The sequence below is a fragment of the Larus michahellis genome, chromosome 2 (genome assembly GCF_964199755.1).
Source record: "Larus michahellis chromosome 2, bLarMic1.1, whole genome shotgun sequence".
Taxonomy (NCBI): domain Eukaryota; kingdom Metazoa; phylum Chordata; class Aves; order Charadriiformes; family Laridae; genus Larus; species Larus michahellis.
In genome coordinates, this window is record NC_133897.1 from 658720 (window position 1) to 681419 (window position 22700).

General features: G+C 62.0%; 1 protein-coding gene across 8 annotated transcripts; it reads left to right on the top strand.

The window, feature by feature from the left end:
- Positions 1–314: 314 nt before the first annotated feature.
- LOC141738502 (uncharacterized) lies at positions 315–18351 on the top strand. Of its 8 annotated transcripts, XM_074573756.1 has the most exons (6): positions 315–464; positions 8901–9350; positions 13560–13760; positions 14181–14288; positions 14473–16321; positions 16518–17572. In XM_074573756.1, exons 3-6 carry the CDS (start codon positions 13634–13636, stop codon positions 16627–16629), a joined length of 2196 nt encoding a protein of 731 aa, XP_074429857.1. In that variant the 5' UTR covers positions 315–464; positions 8901–9350; positions 13560–13633; the 3' UTR covers positions 16630–17572. The 8 variants fall into 8 exon arrangements, with proteins under 8 accessions (XP_074429857.1, XP_074429856.1, XP_074429861.1 ...); XM_074573755.1 differs by lacking the exon at positions 315–464 and having other exon boundaries at positions 7585–9350; XM_074573754.1 differs by lacking the exon at positions 315–464 and having other exon boundaries at positions 9217–9350; positions 14470–16321.
- The last annotated feature ends 4349 nt before the right edge of the window (positions 18352–22700 follow it).

The window sequence follows — 22700 nt, forward strand, 5'->3', positions numbered from 1 at the left end:
GGAGAACTGGGGAGTAAAGTTAAACCCGGGACTTGAGTTGCGTGTTACGGGAATTACTCGAGCAGGAGCCCCTTGCTGGAGCCGGGTGGGAGCAAGGGGAGGAGTTCCCTGCAACGTCAAACCCCGTAACCTGGCCCAAAGGGCCCCGGGCCGGGGATTGGAACGGAAAGACCTTTAAATCGGTGCAACTCGTGGTGCGAGTGGCGTGGTGTAGGGATCGCTGTCGCAGGAACCACCCGCACGGGTGGAGGAGAAGCCTCCCACAAAGCGGTGCCGGCGCAGCAGTGACCCCACCTGAGCTGGCTTCGGCGCCCAGCGACTCCTCGCAGCACCCCACCTCTCCTGCCCTGGGTGGCCCAGAACAGAGGGAGGCCAAAGCCACGCACCAGATGAACTCCGTGGGCGTTCGCGGACACTCTACAGGGGTGGGCCGTGGACTAGGGCGGTGATATCTTCATGAGGAGGTACTGGGTAGTGCGGGACCTGAGCCTGACGTGAACGGCATGGGAAAAAGCGGTGGAGAATGTCTTGGTTTGGGCTGGGGTAGAGTTTCTTTTCTTCGTAGTGGCGAGCATGGGGCTGTATTTGGGATTTCTGCTGGAAACAACGTTGGTAACACAGGGATGATTACCGCTGAGCAGTGATCAAAGGGAGTCAAGGCCTTTCCCGCTCCTCCCGCCGCCCCGCCAGCGAGCAGGCTGGGGGGACGCAAGCCGTTGGGAGGGGACACAGCCGGGACAGCTGACCCCAAATGACCAAAGGCGTATTCCGTGCCGTATGGCGTCGTAAAGTACATAAAGCTGGGGGAAGAAGAAGGAAGGGGGAAGGGGACGTTCGGCATGATGGCTTTTGTCTTCCCAAGTCACCGTTACACGTGACGGAGCCCGGCCATCCAGGGGATGGCTGAACACCCGCCTGTGACGGGAAGCAGTGAGCGAATTCCTTGTTTTTTGCCTGCCTGGCTTTTGCTTTACCTGGGAAACTGTCTTTGTCTCAACCCGTGAGTTTTCTTACTTTAACCCTTCCCATTCCCTCTCCCATCACACCAGGGGAGTGCGGAGCGAGCGGCCGCGTGGGGCTTAGTTGCCGTCAGGGGCTAAAGCAGGAGAGCGATGCTCTGTGGGGGGGTCCTTTTCCCAGCGGTGTTTGAGGCTGTGGGTGGCAGGGCACGCAGCGGCTGGCAGGTAAGTGAAGTTCTGCCCCTGATTCATTTGTCAAAATCCTGGGCTTGGCAGGGACCATCCGTCCTTGCTGCGCCTCGGGCCCAGCATGGTGTCGCGGCGCCGTGCCCTGCCCTGACAGGGGCTCCGGCTTGAGACGTGCGTGGGGGACACGGCGCAGTCCCCGCTGCTCTGCCGTGCGTCCCCGGTCTGGCACGAGCAGGGGGTTCCCCCCCGGATACCTCTCTCCATTGTGGCCCACTTGCTTGGACGACGTACAACAGGCTGGGAGAGCTGGGGGGGTTCAGCCTGGAGAAGAGAAGGCTCCGCGGAGACCTTCCAGCCCCTTCCAGTCCCTCAAGGGGCTCCAGGAAAGCTGGGGAGGGACTCTGGAGCAGGGAGGGGAGCCATGGGACGAGGGGGAAGGGTTTTGCACTGACAGAGGGGAGACTGAGATGAGATGTGAGGCAGAAATTGTTGGCTGTGAGGGGGGTGAGCCCCTGGCCCAGGTTGCCCAGAGAAGCTGTGGCTGCCCCATCCCTGGAGGGGTTCAAGGCCAGGTTGGACGGGGCTTGGAGCAACCTGGGCTGGTGGGAGGTGTCCCTGCCCAGGGCAGGGGTGGCACTGGGGGGGCTGTAAGGTCCCTTCCCACCCAAACCAGTCTGTGCCTGTGTGCGTGATCTTCACTGAAGGGGCACCTTTCACTCGCCCCTGACAGCAGTGGCCTCCAGAGGCTGAGGGCTTGTGTCCTTTCCCCAGTCGCCTTGTCAATGCCCCCTTCCCTAGGCAGGGGTCCCAGCTGCCTGGCTTCCCTGCCCTCGAATTCCAGGCTACTGGCCCCGTTATCCCGGCGTCGGAGCAGCCGGGGGACAATGTGATCACCCGGATGGTGGCTGAAATCTTTCTGCCTCTCCCGCGGCTCGCTCAGGGAGAGGGATCGGGTGATGACCTCTGGTTCTGCCTCTTCCTCCTGTCCCCATGGTGGCCCTTGGCTCATCGTCACCCCTCCCTGAGGGAACTGATTCCTTGGGGTGTTTCTGCTTCTGTACAGGGGGGACTGACACCGGCGTGGGCTGGTCCCCTGGTTCAGCCACAGTGGCTGTCGGGGGGGTTGCAGTAGCCGCAGTGTCTGTCACAGGGGTTGCAGTAGCCGCAGTGGCTGTCGGGGGGGTTGCAGTAGCCGCAGTGTCTGTCGCAGGGGTTGCAGTAGCCGCAGTGTCTGTCGCAGGGGTTGCAGTAGCCGCAGTGTCTGTCGCAGGGGTTGCAGTAGCCACAGTGTCTGTCGTGTGGGTTGCAGTAGCCACAGTGTCTGTCGTGTGGGTTGCAGTAGCCGCAGTGTCTGTCGCGGGGGTTGCAGTAGCCGCAGTGTCTGTCGGGGGAGTTGCAGTAGCCACAGTGGCTGTCGGGGGGGTTGCAGTAGCCGCAGTGTCTGTCGTGTGGGTTGCAGTAGCCGCAGTGTCTGTCGCAGGGGTTGCAGTAGCCGCAGTGTCTGTCGGGGGAGTTGCAGTAGCCACAGTGGCTGTCGGGGGGGTTGCAGTAGCCACAGTGGCTGTCGGGGGGGTTGCAGTAGCCGCAGTGGCTGTCGCGGGGGTTGCAGTAGCCGCAGTGGCTGTCGCAGGGGTTGCAGTAGCCGCAGTGGCTGTCGGGGGGGTTGCAGTAGCCACAGGGTTTGTTGCAGGGGTTGCAGTAGCCGCAGTGGCTGTCGCGGGGGTTGCAGTAGCCGCAGTGTTTGTTGCGGGGGTTGCAGTAGCCGCAGTGGCTGTCGGGGGGGTTGCAGTAGCCGCAGTGGCTGTCGCAGGTGTTGCAGTAGCCGCAGTGTCTGTCGGGGGGGTTGCAGTAGCCACAGGGTTTGTTGCAGGGGTTGCAGTAGCCGCATTGTCTGTCACAGGGGTTGCAGTAGCTGCAGTGTCTGTCGCGGGGGTTGCAGTAGCCGCAGTGGCTGTCGCGGGGGTTGCAGTAGCCGCAGTGGCTGTCGCAGGGGTTGCAGTAGCCGCAGTGGCTGTCGGGGGGGTTGCAGTAGCCGCAGTGTCTGTCGGGGGGGTTGCAGTAGCCGCACCGGCTGTCGCGGGGGTTGCAGTAGCCGCAGTGTCTGTCGCGGGGGCTGCAGTAGCCGCAGTGGCTGTCACAGGGGTTGCAGTAGCCGCATTGGCTGTTGGGGGGGTTGCAGTAGCCGCAGTGTCTGTCGCGGGGGTTGCAGTAGCCGCAGTGGCTGTCGCAGGGGTTGCAGTAGCCGCAGTGTCTGTCGCAGGGGTTGCAGTAGCCGCAGTGTCTGTTGGGGGGGTTGCAGTAGCCGCAGTGGCTGTCGCAGGGGTTGCAGTAGCCGCAGTGGCTGTCGCGGGGGTTGCAGTAGCCGCAGTGTCTGTCGCGGCGGTTGCAGTAGCCGCAGTGGCTGTCGCAGGGGTTGCAGTAGCCGCAGTGGCTGTCGGGGGGGTTGCAGTAGCCGCAGTGGCTGTCGGGGGGGTTGCAGTAGCCGCAGTGGCTGTCGCAGGGGTTGCAGTAGCCGCAGTGGCTGTTGGGGGGGTTGCAGTAGCCGCAGTGTCTGTCGGGGGGGTTGCAGTAGCCGCAGTGTCTGTCGCGGGGGTTGCAGTAGCCGCAGTGTCTGTCGCAGGGGTTGCAGTAGCCGCAGTGTTTGTCGTGGGGGTTGCAGTAGCCACAGTGGCTGTCGCGGGGGTTGCAGTAGCCGCAGTGGCTGTCGCGGGGGTTGCAGTAGCCACAGTGTCTGTCGCAGGGGTTGCAGTAGCCGCAGTGGCTGTTGGGGGGGTTGCAGTAGCCGCAGTGGCTGTCGCAGGGGTTGCAGTAGCCGCAGTGGCTGTTGGGGGGGTTGCAGTAGCCGCAGTGTCTGTCGCAGGGGTTGCAGTAGCCGCAGTGTCTGTCGGGGGAGTTGCAGTAGCCACAGTGGCTGTCGGGGGGGTTGCAGTAGCCGCAGTGTCTATCGCGGGGGTTGCAGTAGCCGCAGTGGCTGTCGCGGGGGTTGCAGTAGCCGCAGTGGCTGTCACAGGGGTTGCAGTAGCCGCAGTGGCTGTTGGGGGGGTTGCAGTAGCCGCAGTGGCTGTCACAGGGGTTGCAGTAGCCGCAGTGGCTGTCGGGGGGGTTGCAGTAGCCACAGTGTCTGTCACAGGGGTTGCAGTAGCCGCAGTGTCTGTCGCAGGGGTTGCAGTAGCCACAGTGGCTGTTGGGGGGGTTGCAGTAGCCGCAGTGTCTGTCGTGTGGGTTGCAGTAGCCGCAGTGTCTGTCGGGGGGGTTGCAGTAGCCGCAGTGTCTGTCACAGGGGTTGCAGTAGCCACAGTGTCTGTCGCGGGGGTTGCAGTAGCCACAGTGGCTGTTGGGGGGGTTGCAGTAGCCGCAGTGTCTGTCGTGTGGGTTGCAGTAGCCGCAGTGTCTGTCGGGGGGGTTGCAGTAGCCGCAGTGTCTGTCGGGGGGGTTGCAGTAGCCACAGTGTCTGTCGTGTGGGTTGCAGTAGCCGCAGTGTCTGTCGTGTGGGTTGCAGTAGCCGCAGTGTCTGTCGGGGGGGTTGCAGTAGCCGCAGTGTCTGTCGTGTGGGTTGCAGTAGCCGCAGTGTCTGTCGGGGGGGTTGCAGTAGCCGCAGTGGCTGTTGCAGGAGTTGCAGTAGCCGCAGTGTCTGTCGTGTGGGTTGCAGTAGCCGCAGTGTCTGTCGCGGGGGTTGCAGTAGCCGCAGTGTCTGTCGCAGGGGTTGCAGTAGCCGCAGTGTCTGTCGGGGGAGTTGCAGTAGCCACAGTGGCTGTCGGGGGGGTTGCAGTAGCCACAGTGGCTGTCGGGGGGGTTGCAGTAGCCGCAGTGTCTATCGCGGGGGTTGCAGTAGCCGCAGTGGCTGTCGCGGGGGTTGCAGTAGCCGCAGTGGCTGTCGCAGGGGTTGCAGTAGCCGCAGTGTTTGTCGTGGGGGTTGCAGTAGCCGCAGTGGCTGTCGCGGGGGTTGCAGTAGCCGCAGTGTCTGTCGGGGGGGTTGCAGTAGCCACAGGGTTTGTTGCAGGGGTTGCAGTAGCCGCAGTGTCTGTCGCGGGGGTTGCAGTAGCCGCAGTGTTTGTTGCGGGGGTTGCAGTAGCCGCAGTGGCTGTCGGGGGGGTTGCAGTAGCCGCAGTGTCTGTCGGGGGGGTTGCAGTAGCTGCAGTGTCTGTCGGGGGGGTTGCAGTAGCCACAGGGTTTGTTGCAGGGGTTGCAGTAGCCGCATTGTCTGTCACAGGGGTTGCAGTAGCCACAGTGTCTGTCGCGGGGGTTGCAGTAGCCGCAGTGTTTGTTGCGGGGGTTGCAGTAGCCGCAGTGGCTGTCGGGGGGGTTGCAGTAGCCGCAGTGGCTGTCGGGGGGGTTGCAGTAGCCGCAGTGTCTGTCGCGGGGGTTGCAGTAGCCGCAGTGTCTATCGCGGGGGTTGCAGTAGCCGCAGTGGCTGTCGCGGGGGTTGCAGTAGCCGCAGTGGCTGTCGGGGGGGTTGCAGTAGCCACAGTGGCTGTTGTGGGGGTTGCAGTAGCCACAGTGGCTGTCGGGGGGGTTGCAGTAGCCGCAGTGTCTGTCGCGGGGGTTGCAGTAGCCGCAGTGTCTATCGCGGGGGTTGCAGTAGCCGCAGTGGCTGTCGCGGGGGTTGCAGTAGCCGCAGTGGCTGTCGCGGGGGTTGCAGTAGCCGCAGTGGCTGTCAGGGGGGTTGCAGTAGCCGCAGTGTCTGTCAGGGGGGTTGCAGTAGCCGCAGTGTCTGTCGGGGGGGTTGCAGTAGCCACAGTGGCTGTCGCGGGGGTTGCAATAGCCGCAGGCTGGTTTGGTCTGTTTTCCCTCTCTTTCCCCTGGGGGTGCCGCACAATGTCGAGCAGCGTTTGGTAAATATTGGCCAGGGCCCCCCCGGGGCGGTGAGCTGTGCCTCTCCGGAACAGCCACGGCCTTTCCCTTTCAAATATTCCACCATTTTATCAGAGTCGTGCCGTTGTTCGGGGGTGAAGTCCCAGAGCACCGGGAGTGAGGAGTTCCCTGGATCCCTGCCCATGCTGTCCCTCGTGCCGTGCCGCCCCTGACGATCCAGCCTCGGGGCACAGCTCTGGATGGTGGTCTTAAATAGTTGTGTAACCCCAAACAAGACCCGAAGCCCATTCAGGAGACACAGCAGGGGGATCGTGCTGGTTTGAGCACCCCAAGGACAAACAAAGTTCTGAAAAGCCGTTGTACCTGGCCCGGAGGAGGAAAGGGAGGCGAAAGATCTGGGGAAAGCATCGCCCCCTGTTTCCCACCTAGATTGGGTGCGATCGTTAATAAATCCCGAGAGGTGGCTTCCCAGGCGCGCACAGGACGGCGATGCCGCATACAAACACCCACGTAACTGCCTGAACAGCGCTGTTATCGCGTCGTACATCGACGTTACACAGGACAGCAAAATGACAACCCCGATACCTCTCCCTGATAAACAGCGTTCAGGGAACACACGGAGCACGAGCACACTAACGGACCCCCGAGCGCACTAACGGACCCCCACTCACCCACCGAGCCCCAAGGCCAGGCGGCTCCTGGGCTGCCATTCCCGCCCCCCTCCCCGCCAGTGTAAGCGCGGCCACCCACCCCACACCCCTGTGGCTAGTTCGGGTCAGCCAACCCAGCCGTGTCCCGGCCCAGCTCCTTGGGAAAATTAACCCCATCCCCGCTGGGACCGGGACAGCGGGGAGCGAAGGTGCCGTTGTGTCGCCTGATGGGGCTGGAGGGTGACCCGGACACCCACGAGTAGGTGTTTGCACGCGGGTGCCTGGGGAGCCACCGCAGTCACTGGGGAGCTGCCACCGTTCAGTTGCCCGCGCCTGGGTGTTTAATGCCACTTGGGGCGCGTGAGGGTGTCGGTGCTACTCAGGGGTGGCACGGGGGTACAAGCAGGTGCCCCACGTTCTCCTGGAAACGGACCCAGGGCCAGACGGGTCCTCGGCACGACCACCCTCTCCCTGTCCCAGCAGCGCAGGGCACCCACATCCCTGTGCGTGGGGGCACGGGGGGCACCCACGTCCCCGTGAGTGGAGCTTGTGGCGTTATGAGTAAGTTTTGATATTTGTCGGTTTTGGAGTCCCGCAAAGGGCTTTGTCTGAGACAGTTCAACGTTCGTTCTGTGCTGAAAGCGTTTATCTGCTTGTTCCTGCAGTGTTTTGGCTAAACAGGACTGTCAGGACTCCCTCCTTCTGCTTCGACCTTGAGGATCTCCACCAACGACGAGGTTCACCCAAGAGATAAGGGGACACGAGCATTTTTAACCTCTTATGTACCAGTTCCCACGGAGCCGCCACCGCAGTCGCTGGGGGGCTGTAATTGCAGTCACGGGGGGAGCAGCTGCACCGCTCAGTTGCCCTCGCCTGGGTTTTCAATGCCACGTGGGCTGCCCTGGGGGTGACAGAGCTGCCCAGGGATGGCACGGGGGCACAGGCAGGTGCCCTGCATCCTCCAGGAGAGGAACCCAGGGCCCTGGGCACGGCCACCCTCTGCCGGCAGCGCCGGCGGGGAGCGGGGCTCTGCCAGCTGCCGGGACAGCAGGGACTTCAAATGAGGCGGGAGGCAGGGCCGGCCCCTGGCCCGGGAGATCATGGAATCACAGAATCATGGGGTTGGAAGGGCCCTCTGGAGCCCATCCCGTCCCACCCCCCGCCAGAGCAGGGTCACCCACAGCAGGTGGCACAGGGACGCGTCCAGGCGGGGTTGGGATGTCTCCAGAGACAGAGACTCCCCCACCTCTCTGGGCAGCCTGTGCCAGGGCTCTGCCACCCTCAGGGCAAAGAAGTTCCTCCTCGTGTTGAGGTGGAACTTCCCATGGTCAAGTTTGTGCCCGTTACCTCTTGTCCTGGCCCCGCTCCTCAGCGCTGGAGCACGGCGAGGCCGAGCCGCAGCCGATACGGGCTGGCACACGGGAGAGCGGCCGTACAGCAGGAGCAGCCGCCGGCAGGGCTGCAGAGCCCGGGCAGGCACAGGGGAGCGGGCTGAGACCCTGCAACGGGGATGCAAAGAAAGGAGAGCGTAAAAGAAATGCTTCAGCTCCTGCCTAGCGCCTGGGAGAGGCACCAGCGCCTGCAAGAAGTTTCCCCAATGCACAGCAGCTCCGCTCCCCGGCAGACGCAGCTCCGTGGGGCAGCCCCCAGCCAGCCAGCTGCCGGGGAAGGATCCCACCACGCTGCGGGCCAAAGCCCACCATCGTCTCCGGTTTGGGCCCAGCACCTCTGCCGTGGAAGCTTCCTCCGGGACACGGGGGCTCCGCGCTCCCACACCACCCGAGGTGCCAGAGCTCGGCTGGAAACAGGCCGGGTTGGCACCGCTGGCCACGCTGCCGGCACCACGCTGTCCCCGAGAGCTGTGCGGGTTGTCGTGCCGTGGGGTCTGGCGTACGGACCCTCCTTTGCTCATCTGCTGCCTCTTCATGCTTTAGTGTCTGTCGTGGTTTAACCCCGTCCGGCAACGAAGCAGCACCCGGCCCCCGACTCGCTGCCCTCCCAGAGGGACGGGGGGAATCGGAAGGGTAAAAGTGAGAAAGAAACTCGTGGGTTGAGATAAATAGAGTTTAATAATTAAAAAGAAATAATAATTATGAAAATAAAATTGTAAGGAAAAGATAAAGAAAAAAAAAAAAACAGCGAGAGGAAAATAAAATCCAAGAAAATAAATTGATGCACATTGTCCTGGTTTGAGGTAAAACAGAACCAATTTTCCTTTCGGTAATTTTACTTTTCAGATAAGTCTCCTCTAACTCACGGCTGTTTCTGAAATTAATCGCATGTTTTTCAGGCAGTTTCTGCGCTAGCACTGATAAGGCCTGGTGTTTACAGTGAATACCAAGGAATGGTATGCGGAGAGGCTCTTGCTTATACTTATTGCTATAACAACCAAGGTCAGCTCGCTGTTATGTGCCACGGCTGAGGGTCGGCAGCGGAGAAGCGCAGAGGGGTCGCACCTGCGGGGAGGAGCAGACGGGGCAGGTGACCCCAAACTGCCCCACGGGGTATTCCAGCCCACCCGCATCACGCTCACTACAAAAGCTGAGGGACGAAAGGATCGGCCTCTTTCTTTCACGGCTGGCGTCCCGGGAGGACTCTGTCTGTTCCGCTGCCTTTGATCCCGATCCGTGCATTCCTGACTCCAGATCTGGAATCCAGCTCCTGTCCATCACTGGGTCCATTCTGGGACTTCCCCAGTGCCTGCCGGTGACGCGATCGACATCCCGGGAGCTTGATACTGGTACGTATATATTGTATATATTTCATTATTTTCTTCTTTTTAATATTATTCCCTTTTCTTCTTATTATTAATGTTCCATTAAAGTAGCTTTAGTTTTCTTTTTCAACCCATCAGTCTCCCTCCCTTATTTTCTCTCCCTTCTCTTCTGGGAAGGGAGAGAGAGATCAAAAGGGAGCGTCTGTCCTTCATTTAGTGGCCACTCCGGCCCCAGCCGCGACAGAGATGAAAACAGTTGCTCACCACCAACCGACCGATGCCCAGCCAGTCCCCAGCGGCTGCCCCCCCCCTTCTCCCCCCCAGTTTTGTGGCTGCGCACGACGCCCCGTGCTCTGGGATATCCCTTGGTCGAGGGGCTCAGCTGTCCCGGCTGCGTCCCCCCCAGCTCCTTGTGCCCCCCAGGCTGCTCGCTGGCGGCAGGGCTGAGGAGCAGAAGAGCCCTTGGCGCTGTGCGAGCGCTGCTGGCCGATAACGAACACGTCCCGGGGTGATGGACGCCGTTTGCAGCACAAACCCGAAACGCGGCCCCGTCCCAGCTGCCGAGGAGGAACTGGACTCTGTCCCAGCCACAGCCGGGCCATTATCCCCCGGGGCCATCGCCAGCCTGCGGGGACGGGGAGCAGAGTGCGGCCCCCCCCAGGACCACGCTTGCGTGGCCGACCCCGAGGGGCCGTCGCCAGCCTCCGAGGATGCCGCTCCGCCGGCAAGGAATGGGGGAAGCGGGGACAGCTGAGTCGTGGTCCTGGCGCTGGTGGTCCCCAGCACAGACAGCGCCCCCCAGTCCTGCATGCAGCGCCCCCCCCCTCACCCCCCAGAGGAGTTACCCCCAGCGCTGCCGCCCAAAGACACCAGGGCACCCGCATCCCTGTGGGTGGGGGTTGTGGCAGGTGCAACCCCCCCGGATAGCACCAAAACCACTCCAAAACCTAGAAGTTGCAGTTTGGGGTTTGGGCCACCCAACCCACACGGCACCAAGGAGAAGGAAGTAAAGGCCCCTCTGCCAATGAGGACAAACGTGACCAGAGACCAGATTCCACGAGGTCATAAATGGAGCCCCACCGGAGGGCAAGTGGAGTTGGTCCTCCTGGGAGCAGCAGGTCTGCAGCTGGGGACCTTCACCCCGGGTCTGGACCTGCCCCACGGAAATTCGCCAAGCGGTCACCGAGCCGCTTCCCGTCACTTCTCAGCAGCCCTGGCTCACCGGGGAGGTCCCAGTTGACTGGAGGTTAGCAAGTGTGACGCCCATCTACAAGAAGGGCCACAGGGAGGACCTGGGGAATTCCAGGCCCCTCAGCCTGACCTCAGCGCAGGGGAAGGTTATGGAGCAGGTCACCTTGAGTGTCCTCACGCATCGCGTATGGGGCGACCAGGTGATCAGGCCCAGTCAGCATGGGTTCGTGAAAGGCAGGTCCTGCTTGACAAACCTGATCTCCTTCTACGGTTACCCCCTCCGTGGGCGAGGGAAAGGCTGTGGATGTTGTTTACCTGGACTTTAGTGAAGGCTTTGACACCGTTTCCCACAGCATTCTCCTGGAGAACCTGGCTGCTCGTGGCTTGGACAGGAGCGCTCTTCGCTGGGTAAAAAACTGGCTGGGGAGCCGTGCCCAGAGAGCGGTGGGGAACGGAGCTCGATCCAGTTGGTGGCCAGTTACAGCGGTGTTCCCCAGGGCTCGGCGTCGGGGCCAGTTCTCTTTAACATCTCTATCAACGACCCGGGCAGGGGATCGAGTGCAGCCTCAGTCAGTTTGTAGACAACACCAGGCTGGGCGGTAGGTGTTGTAGGTGTTGTAGGTGTTGTAGACAACACTGCTGGAGGGTAGGAAGGCTCTAACGAGGGATCTGGACAGACTGGATCAATGGGCCGAGGCCAACGGTGTGAGGGTCAACAGGGACAAGTGCCGGGTCCTGCTCTTGGGTCACAACAACCCCATGGACGCTCCAGGCTGGGGGCAGAGTGGCTGGAGAGCTGCCCGGTGGAAAAGGACCTGGGCGTGTTGGTCGACAGTGGCTGAATATGAGCCAGCAGCGTGCCCAGGTGGCCAAGAAGGCCACCAGCATCCTGGTTTGTACTGGGAATTGTGTGGCCAGCAGGAGTGGGGCAGTGATGGTCCCCCTGTCCTGGGCACTGGTGAGGCCCCACCTCGAGGGCTGTGTCCAGATTTGGGCCCCTCACGCCAAGAAAGACACGTGGAGCGTGTCCGGAGAAGGGCACCGGAGCTGGTGAGGGGTCTGGAGCAGGAGTCTGGTGAGGAGCGGCGGAGGGAGCTGGGGGTGTTCAGCCTGGAGAAGAGGAGGCTGAGGGGAGACCTTCTCGCTCTCCACAGCTCCCTGAAAGGAGGGGGTAGCCAGGGGGGGTCGGGCTCTTCTCCCAAGGAACAGGCCATGGGACAAGGGGAAACGGCCTCAAGTTGCGCCAGGGGAGGTTTAGGATGGATATGGGGAAAAATTTCTTCCCGGAAAGGGTCGTCAAGCGTTGGAAGAGGCTGCCCAGGGCGGTGGTGGAGTCGCCATCCCTGGGGGGATTCAAAAGCCGGGCAGACGCGGTGCCGAGGGACGTGGGGTGGTGGTGGGCTCGGCAGGGCTGGGCTAACGGTTGGACTCCGTGGTCTAAAACGTCTCTCCCAACCAAAACAATTCCATGGTTCTGTGAGTCTACGAACTGCTGCAGGCTGGGAGCCCGCGTCTTATTTAGTGAGTGAACCGCACCTTTTGGGTCGGCATTTGTAAAGCTTAGAGAAAACTTGAGTCGGGCGAGTAGCGCTGATTCCGTTTAGCATCTTGACCCCGTTGATCACCGGTGTCTGGCGGCACCCGCATCCCCGCGGGTGGGGTCATCGGGGGGGGGGAGCACCCGCAGCCTTGCAGCGGGGGGGCGAGGGGGGCACCCGCATCCCACAGCCGGGGGGGGCACGGGAGGAACCCCCCTCCCAGCCTTTGGGGCGCGGGGGGGGGCACCCGCCTCTGCGGGGTTTGGGGTGTGAGGGGAGCACCCGCAGCCCCGCGGGAGGGCGGCGGGGGGCGCCCGCCCCCCCGTGCCGAGCCGAGCCGAGCCGAGCCGAGCCGAGCGGGGCCGAGCCGAGCCGAACCGGGCCGAGCCGAGCCGAGCCGAGCCGAGCCGAACCGGGCCGAGCCGAGCCGAGCCGAGCCGAGCCGAGCCGAGCGGGGCCGAGCCGAGCCGAACCGGGCCGAGCCGAGCCGAGCCGAGCCGAGCGGGGCCGAGCCGAGCCGAGCCGAGCCGAACCGGGCCGAGCCGAGCCGAGCCGAGCCGAGCCGAGCCGAACCGGGCCGAGCCGAGCCGAGCCGAGCCGAGCCGAGCCGAGCGGGGCCGAGCGGGGCCGAGCCGAGCCGAACCGGGCCGAGCCGAGCCGAGCCGAGCCGAGCGGGGCCGAGCCGAGCCGAGCCGAGCCGAACCGGGCCGAGCCGAGCCGAGCCGAGCCGAGCCGAGCCGAGCCGAACCGGGCCGAGCCGAGCCGAGCCGAGCCGAGCGGGGCCGAGCGGGGCCGAGCGGCAGGACTACACCTCCCGTGCTGCCCCGGCGGCGGGCGGCCCTCCCGGGCTGAGGCGGCGGGCGGCTGCCGGGGCCGCCTCTCTCCGTGCCGGCGGCGCAGGTAGGGGCGGGGGGCGGCGGCTGCCGCGGGGTCCCCCGGCTGGGACCCCGGGAGGGGACCCCGGCCCCGACGGCCTCTGCCCTCCGCCGGCCGCCCCGCAGCCCCGACGGACCCCCCGCCCCGGAGCCCGGCGCTTCCCGGGTGCGGCTCCCCCCCGTCTCCCTGGTGCCCCCCCGGTGCCCGGTGCTCGCCGCCGCCCGGCCTTTCCCCGTCTCCCCGCGGGGCCCCTGTGCCAACACGGACGCGCTGCTCCGTGTCCCACCGCCCGCACCCCCCGGATCCGGCCCTGCCGACACCGGCGCTGGGAAGGGCTCGGCTCAGCCCGGGCCAGGTACTGAGACCCCCCCGGGGCAGCCCCGCGCATCGTCCCGCTGCTCTTCTTGGGGACTGCAGGCCGATTTCTGTGCTGTCAGGAACTTCCAGAAATCCTATTTCCCTTGCTATTTCTCCCCTTTGCACCGAGCCGGGTGCCACTGTGGGGGACGCTCTTTGGGGGGTCCTTTTCCCGGGGGGGTGGGAGGCTGTGGCTGGAAGGGCAGGCAGCGGCTGGCAGGTGAGTGAAGTTCTGCCCCTCATTTCTTCCTGCAAACGCTGTGCTTGGCAGGGAGCGTCCGTCCTCGCTGCGCCTCGGGCCAAGCCTGGTGTCACGGTGCCGTGCCTTGCAGCTTCTTGCCGCAGATGTCGGTGACGTTCGAGGACGTGGCCATCTACTTCTGCCCCGAGGAGTGGGCCGAGCTGGCGGGCTGGCAGCGGCGGCTCTACCGGGAGGTGATGCTGGAGAACTACCAGGCGGTGGCCTGGCTGGGTGAGGACTGTGTGCGGTGCCGCCGGGCTGGGCTGGAGCTGGAATCGCCCTCTCGAGCTGAGCTGGAGCCCTTGAAAGCCAAAGGCCAGCTGTTGCTGTTGCTGTTGCTGCCCGAGCGCTGCCCGAGCGGTTGGGATTGCAGGTTTTCCCCTGCCCGGCAGCCTCCTGTGGAGAGCGGTGCTGGGAGAGAGAGTGGGCTGGAGTGGTGTTGAGGAGAGCGGAGAGGAATGGCAGAGAGCGGAGTAGAATAAAGCTGACGATGGCGTTGGAGGCGCAGGGCAGGGGGGTGCGAAGGCGTGTGCGGGCAGGGTGAGGAGAGAGGAGCGGAGCGGGGGCAGATGCTGGGCCTGTGGGCAGGGGGAGCCGGTGCCGCTGTGCCGGCAGTGCGGGAGAGGGTGCTTCTCTCTCTTGCCCGCACAGGCTGGTGCGCCGTCAAGCCGGAGATCATCTGCAAGATGGAGCGAGAAGAGACGCCGTGTGTGCCAGAGTGCCCTGGGGCGCGGCGGAGGCACCGCAGCCCTGAGCCAGGTGGGTACCAGGCGGCTGCGTGGGAGCTTGGGGGGTTCCGGCAGCACCATCCCCTTGGCCCCGGCTGCTCCGTGCCCCAGGGAGGGTGGGGGGCTGCTGGGCTGCGCGTGCCACTGCCCGTGGGGAGGGGTCCCATGTGTCCATGCCATCCCCGGCAGTGACCCCGACCTCTCCTCCCCAGCAGACGGTGACGTCCCGATGCGGAGGGAGGATGGGGAGGTCCCCGGGGGGCTGCCAGACCCCACCACCCTGCTCCCGGGGATGCCTGAGCGGGGTGGAAGACAGTCCGGGGGCCTCCCAGCCAAGGTACTGCCGGCTCGGCCACTCCACAGCCCACCAGCCCCCAAGAGACCCCACGCCTGCGCCAAGTGTGGGAAGAGCTTCGGCAAGATGCAGGACCTGAAGAATCACCAGCAGTCGCACACGGCGGCACGGCCCTTCTCCTGCCGGCAGTGCGGCCGCCACTTTCGGCTGAAGCAGTTCCTGGTGTCCCACCAGAAGGTGCACGGTGGGGAGAAGCCCTTCAGCTGTGTTGACTGTGGCAAGTGCTTCGCTCAGAGGGATCGCCTGCTGATCCATCGGCGTGTGCACACCGGCGAGAAGCCCTTCACCTGCAGCCACTGCGGCCACCGCTTCAGGCAGAAGTACCACCTGGTCAGCCACCAGTGGGTCCACACCAGGGAACTCCCATTTGCCTGCACCCGCTGCCCCATGGCCTTTGGGGACAAGCAGATCCTCACCATCCATGAGCGTGGCCACACCGGGGAGCGCCCCTTCCGCTGTGACCGCTGCCCCAAGGCCTTTAGGCGCAAGCAGGCCCTCACCGTCCACCAGCGGGTCCACACCGGGGAGCGTCCATTTGCCTGCCCCCGCTGCCCCAAGGCCTTCAAGGATAAGACGGCCCTCACCACCCACCAGCTGGTCCACACCGAGGAGCGCCCCTTCGCCTGTGACCGCTGCCCCAAGGCCTTCAAGGACAAAAAGACCCTCACTGTCCACCAGCGTGTCCACACCGTCGAGTGCCCCTTCGCCTGCCCCCACTGCCCCAAGGCCTTCAAGGACAAGAAGTCCCTCACCATCCACCAGTGGGTCCATACTGGGGAGCACCCCTTTGCCTGCGCCAACTGCCCCAAGGCCTTCAAGGACAAGAGGACCCTCACCATCCACCAGCGGGTTCACAGCGGGGAGCGCCCCTTCACCTGCGCCCACTGCCCCATGGCCTTCAAGAAGAAGAAGACCCTCAGAGTCCACCAGCTGGTCCACAGCGTAGAGCGCCCATATGCCTGCCCCTCCTGCCCCAAGGCCTTCAAGCAGAAGCAGGCCCTCACCGTCCACCAGCGGGTCCACACCGGGGAGCGCCCCTTCGCCTGCGCCCACTGCCCCAAGGCCTTCAAGCAGAAGCAGGCCCTCACTGTCCACCAGCGGGTGCACAACGGGGAGCGCCCCTTCCTCTGCGCCCACTGCCCCAAGACGTTCAAGCAGAAGCAGGCCCTCACCATCCACCAACGCATCCACCTCGGGGAGCGCCCCTTCGCCTGCCCCCACTGCCCCAAGGCCTTCAGGGACAAGCAGATCCTCACCATCCACCAGCGGGTCCACACCGGGGAGCGCCCCTTTGCCTGCACCCACTGCCCCAAGGCCTTCAAGCACAGGAGCGCCTTCACCGTCCACCAGCGCATCCACACCGGTCACAAGCCCTACAAGTGCAGCGAGTGTGGCAAGACCTATGTCTGGAAGAACGGCCTGAGTCGCCACCAGCAGAAGCACCAGGGACCGCCGGCAGCGCTAGAGTGTGGCCAGCAGGAGGAGGGGGTCCGGCCGCAGCCGGGGGGACAGGCGGAGGCCCAGCCCTTCCACTGTGACACCTGTGAGAAGCAGTTTCGGGATGAAGGCACCATGGTGGCTCACCAGTGCACCCCCAGCACCCCCAGCCTGCGACCGCCTCCGCCGCCCGGCACCCCTGAAACTCCTGTGCCGGGGCCCGCAGCTCGTCCTGGCTCGCCGCCCCTCTCCGTGGACGCTGAGAGTCTGAGGTGGGAGCTGCAGCACCCCTCGTCCCTCCTGCTCGGGCTGTTGTTGCCACCTCCACCTCGCCCTGGCACCCAGCCGCCTGCCGGCCGGGCCGCCCGTGACCACGGGCCTTCTCGGGAGCGGGTGCAGACGGAGGGTGAGCGCTGGGCGTCCGAAAGGCAACCCCCCCGCCCCGGGTTCAGCATCTGCCTTTTGCAGGAGGGTGCGCGGGAAGGAACGGCTTCGGGTTTGTCCTGAGGAGGAAAGCGGTGCCCGGGAGCTTGCCTGCTGCGGGGAGCAGAGACCGGCGCGGAGCATCACGCGCGTTTGAGGATGCGCAGCAGCCACGGCTGGGAGCCACCTCCATCAAACGCCTGCACTGGCGTTAGTTAAATAATAAGCATTTTGTCTTACACTTCTTAAAGCAGTGTTCACACCTGTAAAACAGCTTTTGGGAAGAACCGCGCAAGCGGCGTGGGCCGGCGCGTTACTGCGAGTATCGCGGTTTAGCCCCAGCCAGCAATAAATAACCACGTGCTCTTTCTTTCACCTCCCCACCTGCCATCGGCGGGATCGGGGGAGAGTTGGAAGAAAAAGGCGAAACTCGTGGCCTGAGTTTAGCAGAACAGCAAAGGGAAAAGCAGAGGAACATCAATAATACTGATAGAGGAATACACAAAACCCGATTAGTGAACAGCTGCTCCCCGGCGGAGATTCCTGCCCGCCCGCCCCGGTATCGAATATCCCAAATTCTCCAAAGCTGTTGTGCCCGGCCAGAAGGAGAAAAGGGAGGCAAAAAAAAAAAAACGTGGGGCAAGTATCCCCCCCACCCTGTTTCCCGCCTGGATTGGGTGCCATTATTAATAAATTCCGAGAGGTGGCGGCGGGGACCTGCCGTCGCGGTGACAAGGGACCTGCCATCGCAGGCACCAGAGAAGTGCCGCATCTTTCAGTTGCCCCCCCTGAGTGTTTAAGGCCACCTGGGGTGCCCGGGGGTGCCAGACGTGCTCAGGGATGGCCCAGGGGCGCAGCCAGGTGTCCCGCATCCCCGCAGAGAGGGACCCAGGGCCAGGCGGGTCCTAGGCACGGCCACCCTCTCCCTCTCCCGGCAGGGCAGGGCACCCACGTACCTGTGGGTGGGGGGGGTTGAGACACCTCATCCCCCTGAGTGGGTCGTCTGGGTGGCACCCGCATCCCTGCACTGGGCGGGGGAGCACCCACGTCCCACAGCTGGAGGGGGCAGCCACATCCCCACAGCTGGGTGTGGCGGGTCCCTAAATCGCTGGTGTTGGGGGGGTGGGTGTGGGGGGGTGGGTGCACACACATGCCCGCAGTTGAGGGTATGGGGGGGGAGCACCCCCATCTCCACAGCTGGGGTTATGGGGGGAACACCTGCGTCACTGCAGGAAGGCACCTGCATCCCACAGCTGGGGGGGGGGGGGCCCGCGCACCACCACTGAGGAAGGCACGGAAAGGCACCAACATGCCCACAGCTGTTTGGGGGGGGCACCCACACGGCCACTGGGGTTGGGGGGAGCACCCACACCCTACATGTAGTGGCGTAGTGCTGTGTTTGGGATTTGGGATGGGAATAGCGTGATAGCGCACTGGTGGTTTGGGTTGTCCCCAAGCAATCGGGGCCTTTTCTGCTCCTCACACCACCCCGCCAGCGAGCGGGCTGGGGGTGCGCGGGAACGTGGGAGGAGACACAGCCAGGACAGCTGACCGCAAATGACCGGAGGAATATTCCATGCCGTATGACGTCACGCTCAGCGTACAAAATGGGAAGAAGAAGAAGGAAAGCGGGGACATTCGGAGTCGTGGAGTTTGCCTTCCCAAGTAACCGTTACGCGCGGTGGAGCCCTGCTTTCCTGGACGTGGCTGAACACCCGCCTGACGAGGGGAAGCAGGGAATTAATTCCCTGTTTTGCTTTGCTTCTATCCGTGGCTTTTTCTCTACCTGCTCCGGCAGGGGGTGGGACTAGATGATCTCCAGAGGTCCCTTCCAACCCTATGATTCTATGATTCTATGATTAAACTGTCTTTATCTCTACCCACGAGTTTTTCCTCACTTTTAGTCTTCCAATTCTCCTCCCCATCCCACTGGGGGAGAACTGCGTGAGTGGCTGCGTGGTTCTAGCTGCCGGCTGGGGTCAAACCGCGACAGTCTGAAACGCTGCATGTCTCCTGCTGCAGGAGTATTGCTGCTGCCAGACCTCGTCATCAATCGAGCAAATGCTGTAACATCAAAACCCCATTCCTTTTGAGGACCCTAGCCAAGGCTCTTAAGAACTGCACATGAATTCTTTACACCGAGGGTGGTGAGACACTGGCCCAGGTTGCCCAGAGAGGGGGTGGAGGCCCCATCCCTGGAGACATTCAAGGCCAGGCTGGACGAGGCTCTGAGCGACCTGATCTAGTTGAAGATGTCCCTGCTTTAAAGGACTAGATGGCCTTTAGAGGTCCCTTCCGACCCAACACATTCTATGATTCTATGATTAATTCTCTGCATTCCCAGAGAGTCGAGTGCCTCAACTGCTTTGTGTCTGACGCTGTTGCAGATACTGCGTCCCACCAGCACACAGCAGAGGCGGGAATGCAGGAGACCAAGACCAGGAGAATACGAACTATTCAATAAGCTTCACTCAGGACTAAAATTTTGCTTCTTGAGAGCACGTCAGTCACTAATTTGTCCACCGCTACCTGCAGTTAATGGGTGGGAGGACAGCTTAGGTCAACATAAAACGGATTTCCTTGTGTGCCTTTGAGAATGGGTTTGTTTAACAAACTGGGAGAGAAAGCTGTGTTAACTGGTCAAGACAAAAACAGATGTTCATGTGACCGTAAAATACTGTCAGCAGGGGAGAGACCTGCCTGGCTGGAGTGAGGGAGAGGGAGCGATGGGGAGCGTCCTGGTTCGGGGTGGAGCAGAGTCATCTTCTGCTCCGCGAGAGGCTCCTGCTTATACTCGTTACTGTGGCAATTAGGGGCAGCTGATTGCCACAGGCCAGGGAACTGCTGGAGAGGGGACAGCAAAGGGCCACTGAGATGCTGAGGGGCTGGAACACCTCTCTGATGGAGAAAGGCTGAGGGATCTGGGGCTTTTCAGGCTGGAAAAAAGACGGCTGAGGGGGATCTTATCAACGCTGACAAATACTGAAAGGGGGGGTGTCAGGAGGATGGGGCCAGGCTCTTCTCAGTGGTGCCCGGGGACAGGACAAGGGGTAACGGGCACAAACTTGACCATGGGAAGTTCCACCTCAACACGAGGAGGAACTTCTTTGCCCTGAGGGTGGCAGAGCCCTGGCACAGGCTGCCCAGAGAGGTGGGGGAGTCTCCGTCTCTGGAGACATCCCAACCCCGCCTGGACGCGTCCCTGTGCCACCTGCTGTGGGTGACCCTGCTCTGGCCAGGGGTGGGACGGGATGGGCTCCAGAGGGCCCTGCCAACCCTACGATCCTGTGATTCTGTGCCTGGGTTGTTTACCCCATGGAGGGGTCACACCTGTGGGGAGGAGGGGACGGGTTGGTGAACAAAACTGACCAATGCAGTGTCCCAGCCCAGCTGCCATGCTCAGTATAAAAGCTGAGGGAGCAAAGGGTCTGGGCTTCTTCTTCGCTGTCTGCTTTTTCAGTGGCTTTCTCTCTTCAGTGCCTGACAGCTGAGGGGGACCCTGTCAGTTCATCTACCTTTGATCCCGATCCGTGTGTTCTTGAAGGTAGAACTAGAATCCCTTTCCTACTCGTCACTGAGTCCCCTCTAGAACTTCCCCAGTGCCAGCCGGTAACATCTCCCTGGGAGCTTGATATGGTTTTGTATATGTTTATATCTATTGCATCTATTTCATTTTTTCCTCTTTGGTTTTATTATCAGTTTTTCATTAAAGTAGCTTAGTTTTTTATAAACTCATAAATCTCTTTCTCTGTCTTCTTCTTCTGTCCTTGGAGCGAGAGGTGGGGGAGAGCGTCTGTGGGCTTGTCATTGGCCAACCTGACCCAAACCGTGACAGGTTTATTTGCGCCCGATGTGGGGCGTGAGCTTCCAGCTTGCCCAGGGAATGTTGTTCCTCCGCGGAATGTTGGATCGTGCCCTTAGAGAGCTTCCTTTGACGTTAATAGGCACGACGTTGCCGAACTTACTGAATACGTTGCGTGGTTTTCTGGCTCTTTGTGTTCGTATGCGGTGGTTGCAAGGGGCTGTTTTTGTACGGGTTGGCATCCCGGTGTATGATACGGTGACTTGGATAACGGCTGTACCTGCATATTTTGGGCATCACGTGATGGATTCTGTTGCCGATTACGCTTTTGGTTTCACCCGGGGAAGGCTTATCTTGCCCTTCCATGCTTATGCCAAAGAGCCAGGGGATGGAAACCTTCTGGGCTCTTTAGAAAACGAACGCTGCTTTCCGAAGATCGTGATTGTGTTGCTGCTTCTCCTGAATACGTTGCAGGGGTGGGTTTGTGTTAAACATGGGAGCCGGAGGGGGTATGGCGTGACGTGCATTGCTGCTGCTCAGATCCCATGGGCCAATTCCCAGCCGGCACAGACGCAAACCACTGCCCAGGCTCCCCCCAACCTGCTCTTCAAACTGCAGCAGAGCCGGTACCAGGTGCCCCGGTGACCGGGAAGCAGAAAAGGAGATCGGCTCCTTCCCCTGCTTCTTACGACAAAGACCAGCTCATGGCAGACAGCAGAGGGTTCCTCTGATGAAGACGGAGAGGGTCCTTCTTGGGCAGTGTCAACGCAGGAGGGGGACTCAGATGCAGAGATAACAAGGCTCGTGCATTGGGTCCAAAAAGATCTTTCCTAGCACGTGGCAGGCTGCTACGTACCACTGCTTTAACCAGCTTGTTTAAGGCAAAATACTTTGACGCATCTTCTTCCTTTTCCAGTTATTTTAGGACTTACCTGGATGGCGATGTCAGGGTAGGAATGTACAGCCCAGAAGATCCCCTCCGGGACATCCCTGTACGCGCGCCCCTTCCCACATCCCTCCTGTGCCTTCACACGGGGATCCTGCCCCTCTGGGAGCAGAGACGCGTTCTCTGTCACCTTCCTGCCCACGGGCTTTCCTTTAAAGTCACTCGCTCAGCCTGTCCCTGGATCAGCGCAGTGTCCCCGAAGGCTGCGGCCACCCTTGCCAAGGAAACTGTCCCTGCTGATGGGGGTTACTACTGTGGTGCCTCTGTCTTTCTGGACACCTTGGCCCCCAGACCACCCCTCTCCCCACTGCTTTGGAACCCAGCTCCGTATAGGACCTGCTGGCACATCGGTGCTATTCCAGTACCTTGAAATGCAGGATGTGCAGGACCCGCAGCAGGAGGGAGGGGATTGTCCCCCCGTACTCAGCACTGGTGAGGCCACCCCTGGAGTATTGTGTCCGGTTTTGGGCACCTCAATACGAGAGAGATCTCGAGGTGCTGGAGCGAGCGCAGAGGAGGGCAACGAAGCTGGTGAAGGGCCTGGAGAATAAATCTGACGAGGAGCGACTGAAGGAGCTGGGACTGTTTAGTTTGAGGAAGAGGAGGCTGAGGGGAGACCTCATCGCTCTCTACAACTCCTTGAAAGGCCGTTGTAGAGAGGCTGGCGCCGGTTTCTTCTCACAGGTAATTAGCGCTAGAACAAGAGGGAATGGGTTCAAGCTGCAGCAGGGGAGGTTTAGACCAGACATTAGGAAAAAATTCTTTACGGAAAGAGTGGTCGGACATGGGAACAGGCTGCCCAGGGAGGTGGTGGAGTCGCCATCCCTGAATGTGTTTAGGAGTGGTTTAGATGCGGTGTTGGGGGATGTGGTGCAGGGGAGAACTCTGTAGAGTGGGGTCGGTGGCTGGGCTCGACGATCCCGAGGGTCTTTTCCAACCTAAATGATTCTATGATAATCGTTAAATCCTTCTCTGTGAAGGATTTGCGAAATATGAGGAAGTACTTAAGTCATCAAGAAGAGGAGACACTTATCCCCTGGTTGCTTGGGGATAATGGAGCTCATTCCATAGATTTAGGTGGTGGAAAAGCCGGGCAGTTGGGGAAACCTGGTCAAAGATGGAGTTTGGGAGAAAAACAAACAGTCTCAGTCTCTGGAGGCGACTGCCGGCAGCTGCAAAGGGCAGGTATCCCTTTAAGGACGACATCGAATGCTGCCCAAGCAAATGGACGGGCATGGAAGAAGGTCTCAAGTACCTGAGGGAACCGGGGGTTCGAGAGACGATTTATGGTGACCGGCAAGTGACCTTAAAGTACCGTTAGCAGGTAAGAGACCTGCCTCGCTTGAGCCAAGGAAAGGGGTTGGACACAGAGAGGAGGCTCCTCCTCGGAAAGATTGCTGGGAACAGCAATAATAAAGAAAAGGAAGAGCCAGGAAAACTAGTTCTCTACGGCTACGACAGCCAGAGGAGAACCATCATC